A 20,956-nucleotide genomic window follows, 5' to 3' on the forward strand; every position below is an offset into this window, starting at 1 on the left:
GACTTTGTCTCTCTGGAATTCTCATGGAACTGTCCTTACTCCATAAAGCGCACCCCCGGACAAAAACAACCAGACTCCGTAATTCACACCAGTGATGCCAGCGAGGCAAGGTTCTGTTCTTAGCACCTTCCTCACCCCTTCTCTTCCTCCTGCACCCATCACACTACTGTGTCTGGGCATCACTCTGCCACTCAGACTGCCCAGTCCCCCCTGCAGGAAGCTGCTTCACTACCACTCTCCACTTCATTAACAGCGCCAAGCGGATTTTCTCAAACTGAGCTCTGCCAGACTCTTTTTTTCCCCCTCTCTCCTCTCATCCTCTCTGACCACCCCCAATCACTCTCCCCCTCTCCCTCCCGTAACCCTCTGTCACATCCTCTGTCTCCCTCTCTCTCTTTGACATAGGCTCACTCACTCTCCCTCCCTTAACCCTCCCTCACATCCTCTCTCTGTCTCCTTCTATCCCTCTCTCTCTTTGACATAGGCTCACTCACTCTCCCTCCCTTAAACCTCCCTCACATCCTCTCTCTGTCTCCTTCTATCCCTCTCTCTCTTTTACATAGGCTCACTCCCTCCCTCTCCCTCCTTTAACCCTCTGTCACATCCTCTGTCTCCCTCATCCCTCTCTCTGTCTCTCTCTCTCTACTTCACTCCATTCCAGCTCGGTTCATCTTCCGCTTCTCTGCGCAGTGGGGAGCAGAAGATGCTCCCTGACCTACATTTTGCTCAGCATCCAGTGGAGACGGAGCCGTAGGCAAGATTTTGGCACACAGAAGCATCTGAATGAGAGCACCAATATACACAGTCTTCATGCATACACACACACACACCCAGGTGTCCTCAAGCACACACAAACACACTGGCGTCCACACACACACACACGCATACACACACACAACCACAGAAACAGGTGCCCTCAAGAATACACACACACAAACACAGACACCCATGTGGTATGGATGGGCAATAGTCCAGATGCTGAAACACCAGCAGTGGCTAAGGTAACTTTTTGGGTGCATCTCGCTGCATAAACTGTAGTAGGCTTGAATGCACTTTACAATAAGCACTTGTTCAGTATGCAAGTGTAAACAAGACAGGATGTGTCACTTTAGTCAAGAAACTTTTATTATTATTTTTTTTTATATATATATATATATATATATCGTCATTGCTATAATCTGATATTAAATGAATGGACATGACATGCAAATGAGCAGCAGTTCTTAATCTGTAGTATCGCATACAGCCAATGTGTTATCATTTCAATGTTAAAGGCGCAGTCTTCAATTATACTCCAATACACTTTTTGTTCTAGCTTTGGATTTGAGACACAACCATAGAGGCTTGAACTGAGCAATACACTTTTACTGTCAATCAACAGCATTGCTTCAGGAGCACTGAAGGGAGGGGGGTATTTAATTGGCCATTGAGTTCAAATATCAACAACTTTTAACCAACACCTTTAAATACTTAACTTAGAAGCTGAAACAAAAACAACTCTTTAATGAGTTCATTGTGAGGTTTAATAACTCAATTCCACTTCAGCGCCACACAGCTGAGAGACCCATCACTGGACCGCCAACCAACATATGAAAAGGATGACACACACCTCGCTACTGTGCAGGGCTGGCTGGTGATTCAACACTTGGATGTGGCAAATGAGGGGTAAGTGTGGAGACGGCCATCTTTAATTTGAGACTACTATTTCCATCTGCGCTGATGTCATCATTGGGTGAACGACAGAAGACCGCAGAAGCCGAACACATCAATTAAAAGGCAAAAATAACAAACGAATCACACATGCTATGAGTCTGTAGCAAACACACAAAGTCACGATCTGCCATGTAGAGTCAATGAGAGATGGAGACGTCTCAAAGCAGGTTTCTTTTAGCAATGTGTTCCCCCGCAGAGAGGAAGACACACGTCTGCCTCTATAATCATAGTCTCTACTTACCGCACTCTGCCTGTAGGGCCCGATTCTGCTGGCTCCATCCCCATCTGTTGAACTTTGGTACGTTCCAAATGCTCCATGTAGCTATGGATCATCTGAAGGAGACATGCAGCACAACCTGATCAGCATCCTCAACAACCAAGTCACCCCTTCATCCCAAATCAGATATTAATAACTGACTGCCAACTACAGCGACCATTTTAACCCACAAGTTCGTTCATAAAGACATTTTGTGTGGTCTGTTTTCGGCAGAGCATTTCTTTATGTAAACACATACACACCATATGATCTGATCAAACAGGTCATATGCAAAACAAACAAACAAACACATTTCCCACAGTGCATCTCACCTCTGTGTGTCTCTGGTGAAGAGCATTGTATTCCTTTTTAAGTTCCGCCTCTCTCTCCTCCAATCTTGCAACTGCAAGACAGAAAGAAGTTTTGCGTAAGACACATATAGCAATAGGTGTTAAGTATTGCAAGTGATTACAGACTGTGTGAACTGGTGCAGTGCCATTAGTGCAAGGCCTGGTTCTTTGCACAAGGGATAGTACACGTTACACTAATCTGCTTAAGCAACAATGGCTTTGCTTTGCATCACCTCAAACTCCTTTCCATGGAGGTTTAATTGACAGCAGAAGCACAGAATACTGCTTGAATCTGGCCAACACTTGATATGCATGCACTGATAGTTGCACTGCTGCAAGGTGGCCACTAGGTGTCCCCAGTACCTCGCACAGAGCTCTTGGGAGACAGAGGGCACTGGCAGAGTGATGAGTGGGACAGGGATAACCACTGGAGCCAGCAGCAGAGGGTGACACATGACCTTAAACATGACCTCAGAGGGTGCTGTCAGCTTTCATCAACTAATCATGTACACGGCCACTAGAATTCATGTAAATTTCACCCATATTTACTAGCACACACGCACACATCCTTACATAATAACAAACAAAACAAATGCCGTTTTAAACAGACATGACTCTGCAGCTCCCTGGTGTTCAGTACTACAGAGAAGATGGTTAGTAGGAACGGCATTCTTTGGATTATGCTGATGTCTGATAAGAGACCGAAACAGAAAGAGGCCGACAGAAGACAGAGAGAGAGGGAGAAGTGAAACTTTATCAGAGCGCTGCACAGGCCTGACCACAATCCCTAGGAATCTACCAGTGCTGTGATTCTGAGGTTTATTTATAGGCTGAGGGATTTCCAGCCTCCCACTCACATGACTGGAGCATGAACTGCATTATCGATTGCTCTGAACTATTGAGTTATGGATTGTGTGCAACAGACCATAGGAGGAGTTCCAGCGCAGAGTGTGAGGCAGCCAGCAAATGCTATTCATACCTATTTATACTATACATTTTACAGATATTTTTACCCAGACCATTTGACAATGTAGACAGCCTACACTGTATGCATGCAGTATGTGTGCTCTGTAGGATATGAACCTGTGACCTTGGTTGTGAGCAGCCTGCCCTATTAGCTTAACTACACATGCGGGTGGAAAACCGAGTGCTCAGACAGTGCGGGAGAGTGTGTGTGTGTGTGTGTGTGTGTGTGCGAGCATATGAATGTATGCGTGTGCTTGTTTGTATGTGTGTGCACGTATGCGTATGCGTTGCGTGTGTGTATGTGTGTGTACGTATGTATGTGTGTGTGCTTATGTATGTGTGTGTGTGTGTGTGTGTGTGTGTGTAAGAGAGAGTGAGGCACTGGAAAATACAGTATGACTAAGCAGTACATCACAAACAAAAAAAACTGGAAAGGGAACTAGCACGGGGAAGTGGTATAAATATATCGAAAGATCACAGAGCAGGAACAGAAGCGGGCAGCGGTCAGAGAAAAGAACCGCCGTGGCAACAATATTAAACAGCCAGTGTGGAGCCAGATATAGGCTCGGCCTCAGACGCAAGTGAAAATAGGCTCGCCCCAGTGAAAATGGAATCCGGCATGAAAGGGCCAAGTCAGACCGCCGGCGTGAAACACCAGGTGGCATGCATACAAAGTAAGCGTGCAAAAGCTCTCGTGCGAGACCGTGCCTCCACACAACACAAAAGAGAGAGAGAGAGAGCACAAGAGTCTGCCAAAATTAGTCAAATTAGAAAGTTAGAGGATAATAAATATCCTTGAGGAGAACAAGACAACAGGATACAATTTGAGCTGTATGGTCTGGAATCTCTCATCTTGCCAGGGGCACGGTGAGAATGTAAACTGGCTGCGTGATGCCTGCTGGAGAGGGGTTCGGGTCGGGGTTGGCGGGGGCTTACGTAAGACGTGCCCTACCTACGGCTCTGTCCGCTTGGCACAGAGAACGCAGTCATCCACTCATCATGTGGAGAGAGATCAACAGGCCTGCAGGTGGAAGCCCACTCAGTCCCTATGCTCCGCAGTTCTGCACTGAATTCCAAAGGCAATGCCTTCTTTTTCTCTCCCCTGTGTTGAACAAGCTCAATGTGCTCAGATATTTACTGAGCGTATCGACTCAATGATATCGGTCTGTTTCACGCTTTCTGCGTGCGTTTGTGTGTTTGTCTTTGTGTGTGTGTGTGTGTGTGTGTGTGTGTGTGTGTGTGTGTGTGCTCTGTAGCACATAGTCAGGCCAACACTGCAGTGTTGCAATGCACTTTTCATAACCACATGGTCTACATTATCATTCCTGGTCCAGGAGGTCAACCTGAGCTCATGCTTTAACACTCAAGAGTGTCATCACAGGAGTTCAATCTGTATGGAGCCATGCAAGGTGAGTGCGGTTAGCTGACTGGCACTGGTTTTCCAACTCACTGTAGCCAGGAGGTCTGGCGAAAGCATGCCAAGAACCCAAAACATTAATGTAACGCTAAAGTAACCATAACAACAGACCACAGCATTAACTTAAAGCTATATAAACCATATCAACACTCCAAAGCATCCTGTTAAAGCTCCAGAAAGAAAGAGTTTTGCTAAACTGTGCTTCTGTGGGTAAAACACATTAATATTAATTAATTTAGAGCACAAACCTGCCAGTGAGACTCATTTCGAACCGATTAATGATCATGACTTGTGCCAATGGTTGGTTTGACTTCTGACCTGAGCTCTGCAGCATTATTATGGGAATATTTCACAGGGAATAAAGGGCTTAAGCTGCATTTGGGTTCTGAAATGGAGGCTTGTGGTTAACCTCAGGCGGTTCATCACGATCTGTACGCCTCAAAGCTGCCATCAGGTTCCTCTCCTCGTTTCGACCGTCATTAGACACAGGTCAGCAACATGCTAACGATGAATATATGGCAGGATGTCCAGCAGGCAGGAATGATAAAATCTATGGTGGCGAGTCTGTTGTGTATGCACATTTGTGTTTGTCTGTGTGTGTCAGAGGGAAAGAGGGAGTGTGTGTGTATCAGAGTGTGTTTGTGTGAATGTGTGTGTGAGTGTGTATCAGAGTGTATCAGAGTGTGTGTGTGTATGTGTGTGTGTGTATCAGAGTGTGAGAGTGTGTATCAGAGCGTGTGTGTGTGTGTATCAGAGAGTGTGTGTCTGTGAGTGTATCAGAGAGTATGTGTGTGAGAGAGTGTGTATCAGTGTGTATCAGAGAGTATGTGTGTGTGAGAGTATGTATCAGAGTGTGTGTGTGTGTGAGAGAGAGAGAGAGTGTTTTTGCGAGACAGAAAGAGTGTAGGTGTCAGCAGCACTCACTCTGGTAGGCGTAGTTCTTGAACTTGCTCTCGCTCTGTCTGTTCTGGAGCTCCAGCAGCAGCACGCGGCTCTGCAGATCCTTCCTCTCCTGCTCCTGAAGGTCCTCATACTCAATGTACCTCTGCAACGACACCACACAACAGACACACATGACAATACATAATACACCATCACCTCTTTTATAAAGCATAAGTCAACATACAGCAGTTAGGCCTATACTTCAACTATACTGTGCGGTCATAATGCATACATCTCTAAAACAACAGGAAACACAAACATTTACATGTAAATATTCACATGATGTGAAAAGAAGAAATTAATAATACCATACAAAATCATTGCATTTTTGGAAAAAACCTGACAATTGCATACATTATTTAACACAAATGCATGTTTTTTTCCACATGTGCATAAAATGGGAAAGAAGGAATAAATGCGGTGCAAAAAGACTAATTATTGTTTACTGTTTGCATTTCATTCTGTGTGATTAGCGAATTACGACGGATTAGCGTTGGTGTGGAATTAATAATTCGGCCAGCAAACACCCTAGAAGCAATTAAAGCACAAAGGGATGAATGTGCTTAGGCCCTTGAGGGGTCAGGGGCGTTAAAACAGCGCTGCCAGGATTCTGATGAAGGTCCGGAAATATGAGCACATAACACCAATATTACACTCACTACACTGGCTCCCTGTCTCTTTCCGGATAGACTACAAAGTCCTTATAATCACCCATACATGCATAAATGGACATGCACCTCCCTACCTGCAAGAATTAATTACTCCCCAAACCTCCACCTGCACCCTCAGGTCTTCAAACAGCTTGCTCCTCCCCGTCCCCAAAACCAAGCGTCGCACCATGGGCGACCGGGCCTTTTGCTCGGCAGCGCCACATTTATGGAACAGCCTCCCTGACCACTAAGGGCAACGCAGACGCTGGATTCCTTTAAAGCTGGACTTAAGACTTTTTTATTCAGGAAGGCATTTCTGGCCTTGTGTTGAATCTTTTCTGTTATGCTTATGTTAATATTTAAATTTGTTTTTCATTTTATTGTATTATTATAGTTCTTTTCTAATATGTAGGCACTCTGAGATTCCTTTGAATGAAAAGTGCTTTAAAAATAAAATGAATTATTATTATTATTATTATTATTATTATTAAAAAGTACATCAAATATGGGGGAAACTACACCATCAGATTAATGGGCCCAGTCTCTTCAATCCACCAGTACAGTTTCCAAGCCCAGAGAAGTCTGTGGTGTTGGATGACAGCGGTATAGATGCATGAGTTCAGCCACGTGTGTGTGTGTGTGTGTGTGTGTGTGTGTGTGTGTGTGTGTGTGTGTGTGTGTGTGTGTGTGTGTGTGTGTGTTGAGTGACTCAGTGACTCAGGCCCTCAGTGATTCAGCATCCAGTGTGGACCCCGCCCCTGCTCACACCTCGCCCAAAGTCAAACCCAAGGGCTTTCTGGGATAGAGACCTTAAAGAGAGGGAGAGCCTGCAGACAGAGGCTGACATCACCGCAGACTAGTCTGTGGTCCTGCAACACAGCCTCACACACCGCCACTGAGTAAGACATCAGCTGACCTCACCGCTTGGCCAGCTGACCTTACACCACACCCAATGGGCTGGGTGCTGGGTGAGTTTTCACCTCCAAATGTGTAAATGAGAATATAGGCCCATTTGTGTGTGCAACTTGTGTGTTAAATTTCCTTCTTCTCACCGCTGGACTCTCACACACTCACACACTCACACACACACACACACACACACACACACACACACACACACACACACACACACACACACACACACACACACACACACACACACACACACACACACACACACACACACACACACACACACACACACACACACACACACACACACACACCTAGTTAGGCATTTCACTAGCCACCTGTCCTTATAGCATTCTTAATCAAGTGTTGGCATGAGGGGGTGGTTGATGTGAAGTGTGGTATGCATGTATGCTCGTAATGTGGGTTTTACGACCATGTTATCCAGGGGTCTAATGTGGGGAGAGCTCCCCCACTACAATGGTTGGGTCCAACAAGTGTCGATTTGGCCCAAAGTGGCGGCTTATTTAAAGTGTGCCTCATTCCTTGAGAAGGGATGGCTTGAGAGAAGGAGCACTTACCTGCTGAGAGGATAAGTGAACACTGGGTTTAGATGCGTGAATTCAGTTCTGCCTAGTGAGCCTAGTTTTTGTGAGTACTGTTTTTGTTTTTTATTTGTTTGTTTTGTGTAAATGTTTTGGCGTTTCTGGAGAGAGTCCCCAGTCAAATAAGTATATATTTTTATAAGAAGGCCATCATCTCCTGCACCCTTTTTTCCGTCTTCACAACCAACTCCAGTCAGCCCACATCCCAAAATGTGGCCCTCACAGCGTGCAAGTGTGTATCTATGTGTGTGTGTGTGGGTGTGTGTTCCCTCTGCTGCGAGTCAATTACAAATATTAATGAACGTCCACTCTGGGGAGCGCTAAGAGCTACATCTCATAAAGCTTGTGGCCCACATTCATTAATGGCCCACTGGAGGAGCATTAGAGTGGCCCAGCGAACAGCTACATTTATCAAAGGACCAACCAGATGCGGGATAACGATGCATTACCAGCCAATTCATCTTTAAATATAATCAAACTTAATAACTGCCCAGGGGTTCAAACATGCCTCAGTAACTGGCAATCTGTGCAAAGGCTCTGCTCTCCTCAGGTGTTTGCTTTGCAAACCTGTTTGCTGTGTTCACACCTGCAGTCAGATTCAAAATGGCTTGAGGCAGTTGTGAGTTAAATCTTCTTAAGTATTGTAAAGTCCCATGTTAACGTGCAACTTAACACAGGCCTCACCCACACTGACGCACTCCGCCAACGTTACGGGAAAAATACGCTGAAAAACGGTTTCAACATCAATCATGATATTGCATCATACAAACTTTTAACGTTATGGCTTTGCATATCGAATCCATTCCCACCAGCCTCTGTGTGTGTTTGTGTGTGTGTGTGTGTGTGTGTGTGTGAGAGGGAGAGAAGTCACATTCACATCTACGTGCGTCTTCTCACATGATGTTGCCATCTGGTCTTTCACAGGACCTACAGACCGGTCTGCCCAAACTCGACAGAGATAAAGATAAAACAAAAACAGGCTTTGTGGGTCTGCTCAGGAGGATGGTCTGATGACAGGAGGCTCCTGCGAGGCAGGAGTGCCTTGGAGAATTCTGACGCAAAGATCCACATCAAAGGCCTCATGACCACAGACCTCCAGCACCCAGCAGGGGTTCACTCAAGTCATCATGTTTGCTGGGCTCGGATCACAAGCTCCTCTTACTGCGGGCGTACCCCTACCGCCCAACAGCATCAAGAACTCACAGATAGGTCGCACTGTTTGCATTTGTTTTTCACTCCTTAGTGAATTATTGTAGCGCTTTGAACACAATACGCATTGTTCATACCGCCACAGCAAAGCTCTAGCAATAACTCCTGCAGGCGGTCACAAGTGTCATGTAAATTTCCAATGGGTTATACATCAGATTCAGTGACAAGGCTGAGAGAATCCACTACAGTAATAGGCCTCATCATTGGGGTTTTTAATCCTCTGCCATGACATGGTTATAGTTCTCTTCTGTCATAACACTCTCCTGCTGTAAATACAGGACGTTTATAACCTTGGAAGACATTCACATGACTGTTCTGAAGCCTTGGTTTGCAGAGAAGACCTCTCTCATCTCAGTTTCCCGTCTGACAATGACTGACATATCAACTTGAAGGACAATGCCAGACAAAACCAAAACCCTGCACTACACACTACACTACAAACTACTGATGCGTACTTTAAAAGATTTGATTCCCCACGACTCACGAGTAACAGTCAATCATTCTCAGAGGTCCTCTAGGCTCATTCATCTCCGTCACTGAAGGACTCTCTGGTTGAAGTGGGCTCCGTTATCCAAGGTTGACTTGTTAGCCCCTCAGTGTGCACTGTGATCTCAAAGGGTGTTTATTAGCCCCTTTGTCCACATCTAGCTTCCAAAGGATGACCTAACCTACATCCTATTATGCACCTCAAGTGACCTCATTTATTTGGAGGAAGTCAGGAGAAACAAACGCATTGGTCGACACTTGAAGTCCAAGCCAGGAGTGGTGCGATCAAACAGATTCAGTGCAGGGTGCTTCCCTTGTACACCGTAGAAAAGCTTTCCACCGCGAGCCCCTTCGTGTAACTCAAGGGGGGAAGCATTAGCCTGTGTTTGTGTGAGTTCACAGCAGGAGAAGACTAGACTACGGGATTAAGGGGGGCAGACAATCGGCAATTAGTGAGCTCACGTCTGCAGAAGGCACAGACTTTCTACTGTACAAGGTAGGTGTAGGGGCAAAAATCTAATAAGAGCATTAGCATGGTGAGGCCAAGGGCCTGGAGAATTACAGTCATTTCCAAGCCCCTAAATAGGTAAGGAGGGATAAGAAAAAGAGAGAGAGAGACCGAAAAAAAAAAAAAAGGGACGGACTGGGAAGAAATCAGGCTGATGTCTCATGACGGAAACCAGGGTTTTCTTTCACTTTTGCTTGTCAAACATCAGGTGATGGCAAATTGGTGGCAATAAAGACGGTTAAGACCAGCAAACAAATTACCCCAGGCAAGGATCAGAGTAAAGAGCTCTGTTGCCTTATATCCACAGCAATGAATCAAAGCGTTTGGACTGGGTAAGGAGTATCTTAACCTGTTGATCAAGACATTGAAGACCTCAGATGTCTTTGGTGTTATGATGTGCCTGCATAAGCCCTAGAGATATGCAAGTAGTCTTGTGCGTGGATATATTTATGAATCTATCTCTTTCCCCAATCATCCTCCCTTACAGTTCCCACCATCATATGACCCTGACAACTGGGCTCATATGACAGGACGAGAGAGAGAGAGAGCGAGATAGAGAGAGAGGGGAACATCTCACAGCCGCCAGGCTCCCACTCTCCCAATCACACATAATGCCTCCATTGTGCCCCGACCACCACACAGAAGCCACACTGTATAGGCACTCTATTGGCGGGCCTCTCTAAGTGAACTGCTGCGTCTTCAGTTGACCCGTTGTTTCTTGTCCAACGTTTCGTTAGCTCTCTGCTGTCCAGTAGGAGAATTGGCCCAGCAGAGGAGACGAGCCGACTGCTGTTTCATGTTGGGACCCACATTCAGCCACTGATATATTCTATGGAGAGGACACTCTGGCAACTGTCCCACAATGTAACATCCATTAGAAATCCATTTGGCACGGTGGGGTTTATTTTTGGGACTTTCAGAGGCATTTGGAGTTGATAAGGTCAGATAGGGTTAGGATCAATGGGCGGTCGGTTCTAAAAGCTTCCTGTGCCACACCTTAATTAAAGCAACCAGCTTATGGCACTGAGGGACAACAAACACACTTCAGCGTGAAAAGCTATTCATTCCATGTCATTACAAAATCTTCAAAGTAATATATTTCATCAACACATTACATAGAAACTAACCAATGATACTGGCCATAAGGAGAGGGTGGACGTAGATGGACTCCTGAGACAGAGATGACTGTGCAGAGATGGCTTTGCACATAGTCAGACAAGGATTAGTCAACAGGCCAGGGCATAATAATAACAGTGAGGTCAGGAAATACCTTCTCATGTCAACAAAGCCCGGACATGACTACGAAAGTACCACTAGTCATACCAAACTACCTTATGCAATTTCCATCTTTGTATTTGTGCAACTCTACTAACATCAAGTCTATACTGGGTAAATATTCCCTTCTTCTCTCCTGGTGCACAGGCAGATGAGACTAAAGCAGCAAGCGATGAAAACAGTTGAAACTGGGGTTGTGTAGATTGTGTAGTAACTTGTTCTTACATACATTTGGGGTTGTGTAACAACAGGCGTTACATTTTATGACACTAATACCACAATTTATAATGGGTGACTGGTTGGACCTTAGCGACCTCCAACAAGGATTACAGTCTCGTGACACTGAAGATTTTTTATAACAAAAGTCAGTCAGTCCTTTAAAAGGTCAACAGTACGTTTAGTCTGAAGTAGGGATGCAAATTATCGATTAATTCATTAATCATTAGTTGATAATCTTATCGATCGACTTTCGATTAATTGATAAGCGGCGTTTTTCACCTGAGTTTCAGTGTTTCAATAGGGCCTTTACAAATATCAGCTAAATAGTTGAGTTATTATATTACATTACATTCTGATAATTCTATTCTATTCTATTCTATTATACATTCCTCGAGTAATTATGCATTAGGAAAAGAAAGCAGAAAAGTTTTTTTTATGGTATAACAAAATACATTCTTTAATTTAAAACAAAGAAATAAATTATGGACTGGCTCAGTTCTTGCATTTGAAACAGACATAAAAAAAAAAGAATAGAAGAAATTAAATAGAGAGCCAAACAGAATATTATTGAGCCTATAGATTATGAAGAAACTGCATCTAGGCTATTACAAGCTAACTAGCCAACACAACTCTCTGAAGTTTAACTCGCGCTCACGGTAGTGAGGGATAGAGTAGTTACATTCTTAATGGCAAGCCATCAGGCAAAGGTAAGCTAGCCCGCTAACGAGCTAGGTATATAATATCATTAAGCCTGAGTGAGCTAGTCCGCTATCAAGCTAAATAGCCAACTCAACTCTTACTTACTTACTCTCATGAGCCAAACTCGCGGGCACACGTTAGCACGGGAGTAGACAGAGATATTCATATTCATAGCAAGGTGAGCTAGCCCGCTAACGAGCTAGGTAGCTAACTCTATGAAGTCTCAGTGAGCTAGCCCGCTAACGAACTAATAGCTAACCTCGCGGCAGTAAGCGAGAGAAGGTATAATACAGTGTAGCTGTGATTTTAGGTTGATCAGGTGAACTGGTGGTGCCATGCAGGACAGCAGCATGCACGGTGTTCAAATGATAACTGAGTGAGCTAGTGGAACTATTGTATTTCAATACCGCATTAAACAGAGAACATTTGACTTCTTTGCCTGAATTAACAATGTTGAAGTGGTCCCACACCGCACTTCTTTTCGCTCGCTTCATTTTGTTTTCAACCGGTCTCTCGCGCTAGCGCCCTCTAGCGATTAATCGTGATTAATACATTTTGATCGAGCAACCTCTTAATCGACAATTAATCTAAAGTCGATTAATCATTTGCATCCCTAGTCTGAAGCCACAGAGAGCTTTCTAGGTGGCACAAAAATTAGTCAACCACTGGGCTGAATGTGCACTTTACCTCGATACAAGTTCATGAACAACTGATTGCATCTGCCAGTGCCTGTTAATACAAGTTCTTCATGGTCTATTCAATAGGCCCAATTTCATCTCTTCTCCACTGATTTCTATTCATTTCAAAAAAGAATATTTCTACCCAATATACTTCTTTGGTTTTTGTATTCATTCACTTAAGTGCCAGTGTGTAATGTACATGTGTCAATCAGATGTAAGTAAAAGGTTTCCTTACAAAGAGCCATTTCAGTTTCAGGAATGTATAAAGCTAGCAAAGTGTGTTAATTGGGACTAAGCTTAACATAAAGGTACTGGATGTATGTTGTCAGCTGACTTGAGATGTAGGTTACATAAATATTGAATGTAGGTTATATGACTGCATTGGAATGTTTCCAGTTAAAAGAGGAGAGTTCTCTATTACATAGAGGGGTAGCAGTCGCTGATCTGCTCGAGAACTGTTGCTTTCTAGGATGACAAAGCTAACAGGACAACCAGCTAAGTCTAAATTGGGAAGCACATGGTGATGTTGTCACATAACATCTTTAGGATACCATGCCTCTGTTCTGGTTTCGTTTGTGTTTAAAGGTGGTCATGACAATGAATTGTTTCCCCAACACTCCTGGTGTGAGTTTCACACCAATCCAAATGTCACGCCGAAGATCAGGACAGGTAATAACTTTTTAGGCAGAAAAGGCAAATATACGTATGTTCTCACAGGCCTACACATTAACATTAACCATTTTGGTTTACATGTTTCACTTCTTCAAGAAATCTCCAGAGCTCTGTGTTCATCCTACAGGTGGCATCTTTTCTATTCCACCACAGACCCTGTTGCTCTCTTTGTCCAGAATCTAAAACTGACTCCAAATCCCTCTAATGGAATTGACAGACTACATTTCAGGGTATTTATGTCATTCTCCCCCACCCATCTCCAGAACCCTCACAAACAGAAACAAGCTTCTGTAACATTCAGTAGTCTCCAAAATAACAGTAAAAAATAATTGAACTTTGTTTATTACTGTGTTTGACAAACGCTGACCAGGAGATTTGTGAATTGTTGGTCCCATAAACACGCCCGCTTCATGCTCTCAACAATCTCACTGTTACTTGGGTGTGAATGCAGGCACTTTATGTGGGCTTTGTTTGGCATTAATCACGAGACTGGCAGCACATCCTGGGGTTGACAACTGCAAGCTATGTCTTTAATCAAGCAGATTGAGCTGAGCTGATCGAACTAGATTGGATTGGGAACCAAGGACACAAAGCTTACAGCATTCTGACATGTCTTTAAGTACAATGTTTGGAGACCTAACACTGTATAAACAGCCTGGTAAGGTCTTGACTGAATTGAAAAACATACGTTCTGACATGGCTCAAAACATTAACAGCAACTCTTATCTCAGAGCTGATACTTTATTGTCACCGTTACTGTCTCACTTCTAACTAGAACTGTAGGGAACGACTTAATTGATCCAAATCTTCTCTACGAGTCTCTGCAGTGAGACTCACAATGAGAATGGGAGTCCGTCCTTCCAGACAAGTCTCTGGTGCAACACTGGTGCAGCACAGGATGCTGGGAGTAGAAAAGAGGGTGTCCGGGAAATAGTCTGACCCTTGAAGGGGAACTCAGGAAGTTTTCCTTTCCGGTACATTCCTGGCCCTTCCCTAGTCCTTCCTCTAAATGTCTAGGAAGGGACTCCACTTTATAACCCTTAACCTGGAACAATCATAGCGTAGACCTGGTCTTGCTGTATGAAACCATATTACCATCTCCCGCCTCTCTCTCTCTCTCCACCATTCTGTCTTTCTGTCTACACACATAACACAGTCTTCTTCAAACTCTATGTTGGTCTGAATAACAGCCTGCCTCTGTCTGTTTCTCTGTCTCAGTCTCATTCACACTCTGCTCTCCCGAGATCTCTAGAAAACGTATTTCTCTTGTACCGGATCCTCTGCTGGTTTGCCTGAAGCACCATACTCTCCCACAGCAGCGTGCAGGACCATGGCTTGTTTAACTTCCCTCAAGGAGTCTCCCCTGGAGGTGCGAGTGAGTGTCATGGGACATTCTTTACATCCGCACAACAGCGAGCCTGTTTGACAGCCCGGTGCTAACTCGCCCGCTAATGCAGCCGACTTGTTGTCACATTAACACGCCGTGATTGCTCTCACATGCGGGAGGTCATGAGTGAGGAACGAGGAGCTCTTAAATCACACCGACATGTCAGAATGGTAATAGGTCTTCTTGACGGCGGTGTGGGTGCTTTCTTTGTCCTCGACAATTACAGAAGTTTAAGCCGACAGCTCTGCTTGAGGAGACTCAAAGCCACACAAAGACGAAACAGGACAAGGGTTTGGTTTTACGGGGCTGGAAGCTTTAACTCTTGAGGAGAGGCTGAGTGGAGTTTGTTAAACAGCTCAAACAGGCATCTGCAAGTGAAGGGAATTCTGCCTACACAGCAAAATATTTCTCTGACATCACAAAGACTTTTTCCTCGAGGAGTCCGGAAGTTCAATGAATTTCACAAATGAATACGTATCAGTATATTGCATTATTTTAGTGGCATTCATTGTGAATTAAGAATGGATTCTTTGTAGAATTTTGCAGCGGAATCTGACTGCGAGTGAAAAATTCAAGTAAAAAAACAATATAATTTCAATCTACGAAACAAAAGCCAACTCCACGGTGGAAAGATGATACTGACGGGTTAATCTGGTCATCGGGCTCCTTACGAGCCATATGCCATGGCTACACTCCCTTGGTTATGTGTCCCAATGGAAAGCCTCATTGTCTTACATACAAAGCACAAACAACTGCCACGCATACCGACAGTCATGACAACCCCTGGGCATAGGCATCTCAGGCTGAAGAGAACCACAAGGCACCAAATTAAACCACAACAAGAGTCACATGGCAATCTCACATTTGGGTCAAACCTTTGCAAAATGTTCTCTTAATTACATATTTCACTGAATGATGTTGAGAGACTCTGCTGTCTACCTTTTCTGCTTGTTTTAGAGTTAAGTGCTTGAATCAATGTAACACACCACTTCATTCAAACATGTTAAGCATTTCAGACATTTAAAAAAAAATTAGCCAGTACGGAATGCACCTGCAGAACGCGTACGTTAAAATCTATTCTGCCAAGCCACACCCACATCAATCTTCACCTGTGACAGCAGGTGTGCCACACAAAGAGCTAAGACAAAGAACCGTGGAGGCGTTGAGGCGTGCCAACGATCAGCCCCTCTCTTAGCCAAGGACAGCACTTTCACTAGGGCACTTACATTGAGCTTCAGAGACCCAAAACGTATACTGAACAAATGGGGGAAGAGAGGCCAAGTCATACTGAGGTCCCACACAATGGCTCCTCCTAGGCGCGCCTCCGTGGGTTATGGCAGCTGTCCTGTGTTACTAAACCAAGCCAAGCGGTCGCCCTGAATAGGTGACGCCTCTCAGCCGGTCACTCGCCTTTTTAAGGTAAGGCCTCCCACCTGTGCTGTGGTGAGTGATTCTATCCTCACTGCTTCAGTCACAGTTGCTCCCAGAGTACACTGTGGGTTAGTGAACGGATGCTTGTAACGTCTTTTCAGGTGGATAATGTTATCTGACTGATTAGAACAAAGTGACTGAACGGTCAGTGTGGCTCCCATGTCTCACAGTACAATCAGGTTGTGAATGGTGAGAGGTAGCAAGAGAGAAAGAGAAAAGAAAGAAACATCTGCTAAGCACACTCTCTTCTATATCAACTTTTATAGGCCTCACAAAGGTTAGGACTATAAAACTAAATAAGGTTAAGTGATCCAAAAATGCTGGCACTGGTGACGTAAGTACTTCGCATATGTCTCCAATAGACGAGTTAACGAAAGAAAGTACAGAAAAAAAGACAGCATGAAAGAAAAGAGAGTGAGAAAGAGGTAACTGATTGGTCCATTTTTTTTCAGATTCAACACGAAATCCGTTAGTCCATCTGGGATACAGAGGAGACCAGCCTGATGAGCTACGGAAAACAGACACCCTAGGATGTGCCATTTCATCCTTGTCTGTGGAAGCGAAACAAGCAAATACTGGTCCCACTCTTGCAGCCCTGCCTGCCAACCCTGAAATAATCTTTGGCTTAGTGATGTGAAGGAAATCTGGCAGTGGCAATGGAGAATAATACCGCAGGAGGCTCTGAAGCCTGGGAAAGCTATTCCACATTCTGTGAGAATAACTTGACTTGTAAAAATGTGTTGGCATATCAATTTTGATTTAATTCGGAAAGCATTAAGAATGGAAACAGGAATCCCCTTTCACACTGCTACCGTTCACTGTCTAGTCTAAACATTGGAGGCTTTTAAAGGAGCATCCCGATGAGGGGGAAGTTAAACTATGGTTCATCAAGGTTGGCTCACTGTCAGCCAGTGTAGTTTTCTTTATATGAGAATTACAGTGCTCTCGGGCAACTCAGATCCCAGATGGTCAAAGTCGCCACAATAGTAGTCTGTCATCTGCTCCTCCTTCTTGTGGCTTGGAGATTTTCCGGGGTTGAATGTGATCCACTTGAGTCTGTGCAGAGCAAAAGTGTGGAACTGGTGTCTGCAGCCACACAGCTGCACTTGGCTGGCCTCAATATTCTCCACTGGCAGGGATGGAAGCAAACTGACTAAAAATAATTCTGATAACTGCAGACATGAGTGGTACTGTAAATCCCCTGACACTAGGAATAAGTGAATAAAAGCAAAGGATCGGGTGCTCTTGCTTGTCTGTAAATGTTTGATATGATACGGTTCTCTTGATCTGAAAGATGTTTGCCTACAAAACACTTCCTCATCATAAAACAGGAGCATTTTAAAATCATGAAGGACAATGTGTCTACATTTTAAATTATTATCTTGCCAATAAGAGATGCCAGATGAACATGTCAGGCATGAAACTTGCTGGACACGTACCCACAAAAAATTCATCCTTATTAGTATTACTGGCTATTTGCGGCCACATTATCGCTGACCATGGTGCTAGACTGTTTCTGCCAAATTAATGCTTGTTTATTTAACCAATGAAAACTCAATCTCAAAATTGAAATCAGCACTGTTTGTCAGTGACCTGAAAGTTAAAGATTGAGGTGCCGATTTCTTCATATGGCCTATTGATTACAGTCTTGCAGATATATACTGTATGTCAATCTGATACCACTGGAAGAACCGACCAAAGTTTGAAAGAGTAAACAATTTGCTTGAACATATGCTAATAATGCCAATATCTGATCTAAAACGTATAGCCAAGTCTGCAAAAGCCTTTTAATTAAAAAAGACTATCTTTTCAGTCGGTAAAAGGGCATAGCATAGACTGTCTTTTACAATTAACAGGGGGAAAACCCTGTCTCTTTACAGTGGTCATGGAGTGGTCCAGGCTACTCCTCTGGCGCCAGGTTTTCAGATTTTCTCAAAACATGGCAGTCTATAGTCAGCAATATAAAAAATGGATGTGGCTTCAGCATGATGTCCGTATAATATATATACATATATATATATATATATATATATTTGAACACTGTCGGTGAAATCGAATCACCTGGCCAATACATCAACTAGCGGCACGTAAATAATAAGCCTGATGCGTCGGAGACAGGAATTATGGTATTTTTAGTTTTGGCAATGCGCGTGAACAGAATGTAGATGAACAGTTGTGTGACGGGACCGTCAGGCTAGTAATTGACAGCCTGACGTTCCATAAAACCATTTACAGCCGCGCGACTAGCCCGCGAGCCACCAGAGAAGCATCCCGTGCCTGCGTGCTGCATTACCCACAAATTACAACAGAATTCTAATGGCATACCATTTACCGCATTTGTGAGAATGTAACTCTGGAAATGTCATTCATGATCTTATGTTGTTGATTTGAATAAAAACCGAACTCAAAACCAGTATAAGTGATCTTTAATGTGTGAAATAATTCTCTGACCACATAAACTGTGGTAGCCCACCTGTTGATCCAACTTTACAAACTGCATTGTCCAGCTGTATGCAGACGTCTCTAATCGGTGTGGCCACATTAAACAAACAAATGTTTTGTGCTTACGTTATGTGCGGCAAATTTAAACTAAGTACATTTGACAGTTCACACTTGGCTGAGTGGGTGAGACGCCATAGCAGCTAATTGTTGTGGAGTGAGTAACGTTCCATTTTGCGCACTGAATGAGAAGGACGGCATGGGCAGTCTGCCACCCAATTTGCAAAACGTCAGTAGCTACTTCTAAATTTGCCCAGATATCAGCATTCACGCATGTATTACCAAAAGTGTAAGATGCATTGTAAGGCAAGGGCGCTGCAGTCAACAGGTTAACTGCACAAGTAGAGACCTATCACCTAACACCAAGGGTGGAGAAGACAGTAGAACACACCTAGGCAATGCATCGTTACTTCAACTTGTTCTAACTTGTCTTATGTAGCTAAAGCTTACTTATAGGTGACGAGCTGAGACTCCACAACACCTTTCCTCAATGCAAGATGACTTAAGGCTCACCTTGCAAACGTGCAATCGATAGCCTCGCTTAATAATGGCTTAATGTCAGTCTAACAATATTTACGAAGTCTTCTCAAAAGTTTAGAAACTGCCAAACCCACCTCTTCAACGCCCTTTCTCAAAGCTTTCTCGCGTTCATACTGGGTCACAAGTTGCTCGTTGTCTTCTTTCAGCAGTTCTAGCTCGACTTCGTGCTCCTGGTTCTCCGCGAACACCGCGTCCAAGTTTTCCAGGACGGCGACAACGAGAGGCATCAGTTCCTTCACAACGTCCTCATCGTACTTTCCTATCAGATGTTCGAATTCTCGATAGATTGAACTGGCAAGACCAGAGACCCGCTCGGACATCATAGCGGAGGAGCCAGAGTCATCCTGGTAAAGGGCTCCGTCTTCCAACTCCATATCTCCCCTTCACTCTGCCAGCTAGCTATGAAAATATAGCTAGCTGCGCTAGCTACTTAAGATAGCTAGCTAGCTCGCCCGCTAACTTACACACCTTATGATTACTGAGCGAACGGCTTCGACATGAAACGCTTAAACGTGTGCACATCAACTTAGATATAAAGAATATAAAAAGTAACACAAAGTTTAAGAACTCGCAGTCTGTGCCGTGCAGGAACCGTTGCCTGTCACAGAGTAGTATTTCCTTTCCTATGCAACTACAGTTGTTCCAAGTAGTCCCAACATAAGAGTTGTTGACTGAGCCGTCACATGGTGACGTCACACTCTAAAAGCGGGATGGGAGGGAACGAATGGAGCAAAATGTAATCCGCGATTATGTATCAAAAATCATCACGTGGTGTTTTATTCACTTTATGGAATTGTTTTAGGAATACATTGTATATTTTAAAAAGTTTTCGACAATAAAGGGAAGATACCCTCTTCTAATGCAAGTTTTTGATTGAGTAAGTTATCTAGTTAATTCACTGAAATATTCATGTTCAAAAGTTTCTTGTCATTTCAATTTATGATTTCCACTGAGCAGGATTTATAAATGCTAAATCCAGCTTTTGTTCTAAATACCTATTCTGTAATAATTATAAGAACTAAGTACATGATAATCAGTCAATCTGACCTCACGAAGTTCAGTCTGTTAATATCAAAACTGCCACTGTCTTGTTTACTTGGCAAACATCAGTGCCACAACATTCTCCAAACGTCAAGACCTATTTGTACTGCCAATAGTAGAAACTGTCACTGGGCACCTGCAAAAGGACCGAAGCTAATGCCAACATTAAAATCCATTTCATGCGGTTAGTCTAGTCTCTTGCGTGCCTCGTCATGCAGTTAACCTACTTATTAAGGAGCAAATGACAGAGAAAGCGCTGACATGTCTGTTACTTGATCCTCCTTAAAGAAGTACACAAAAAAGAGGGCTAAAGTGTTTTCATTGATTCCAGTCTCTTTACAGTGGCCCAGAGAACCTATTGTTCCCAGAGCCAAGTTCTGATAAATGAAACTGACATGCAAAGACATCTTCCTCTCGCAGTATTTCTATGGACTGCATCCCACAGCTGCATACCACAACACGTCGCCATATGACCTCACCACAACACTAGTACATAACAGGT

General features: G+C 43.9%; 1 protein-coding gene across 1 annotated transcript in view; it reads right to left on the bottom strand.

Annotated features, from left to right (window-relative positions):
* The window catches only part of spag9b (sperm associated antigen 9b), a 49,378-nt gene extending 29,353 nt beyond the window's left edge, over positions 1-20,025 (bottom strand). Inside the window, exons 1-4 of the mRNA XM_080834860.1 lie at positions 19,488-20,025; positions 5,627-5,747; positions 2,302-2,372; positions 1,955-2,046 (exon numbers count right to left, since the gene is read on the bottom strand). Coding sequence (XP_080690986.1) covers positions 1,955-2,046; positions 2,302-2,372; positions 5,627-5,747; positions 19,488-19,787 — 584 coding nt within the window. The 5' untranslated portion in view covers positions 19,788-20,025. The remainder of the gene's footprint in view (positions 1-1,954; positions 2,047-2,301; positions 2,373-5,626; positions 5,748-19,487) is intronic.
* Between the last annotated feature and the right edge of the window lie 931 nt (positions 20,026-20,956).

This window comes from Sprattus sprattus (assembly GCF_963457725.1).
Source record: "Sprattus sprattus genome assembly, chromosome: 3".
Taxonomy (NCBI): Eukaryota; Metazoa; Chordata; class Actinopteri; order Clupeiformes; family Clupeidae; genus Sprattus; species Sprattus sprattus.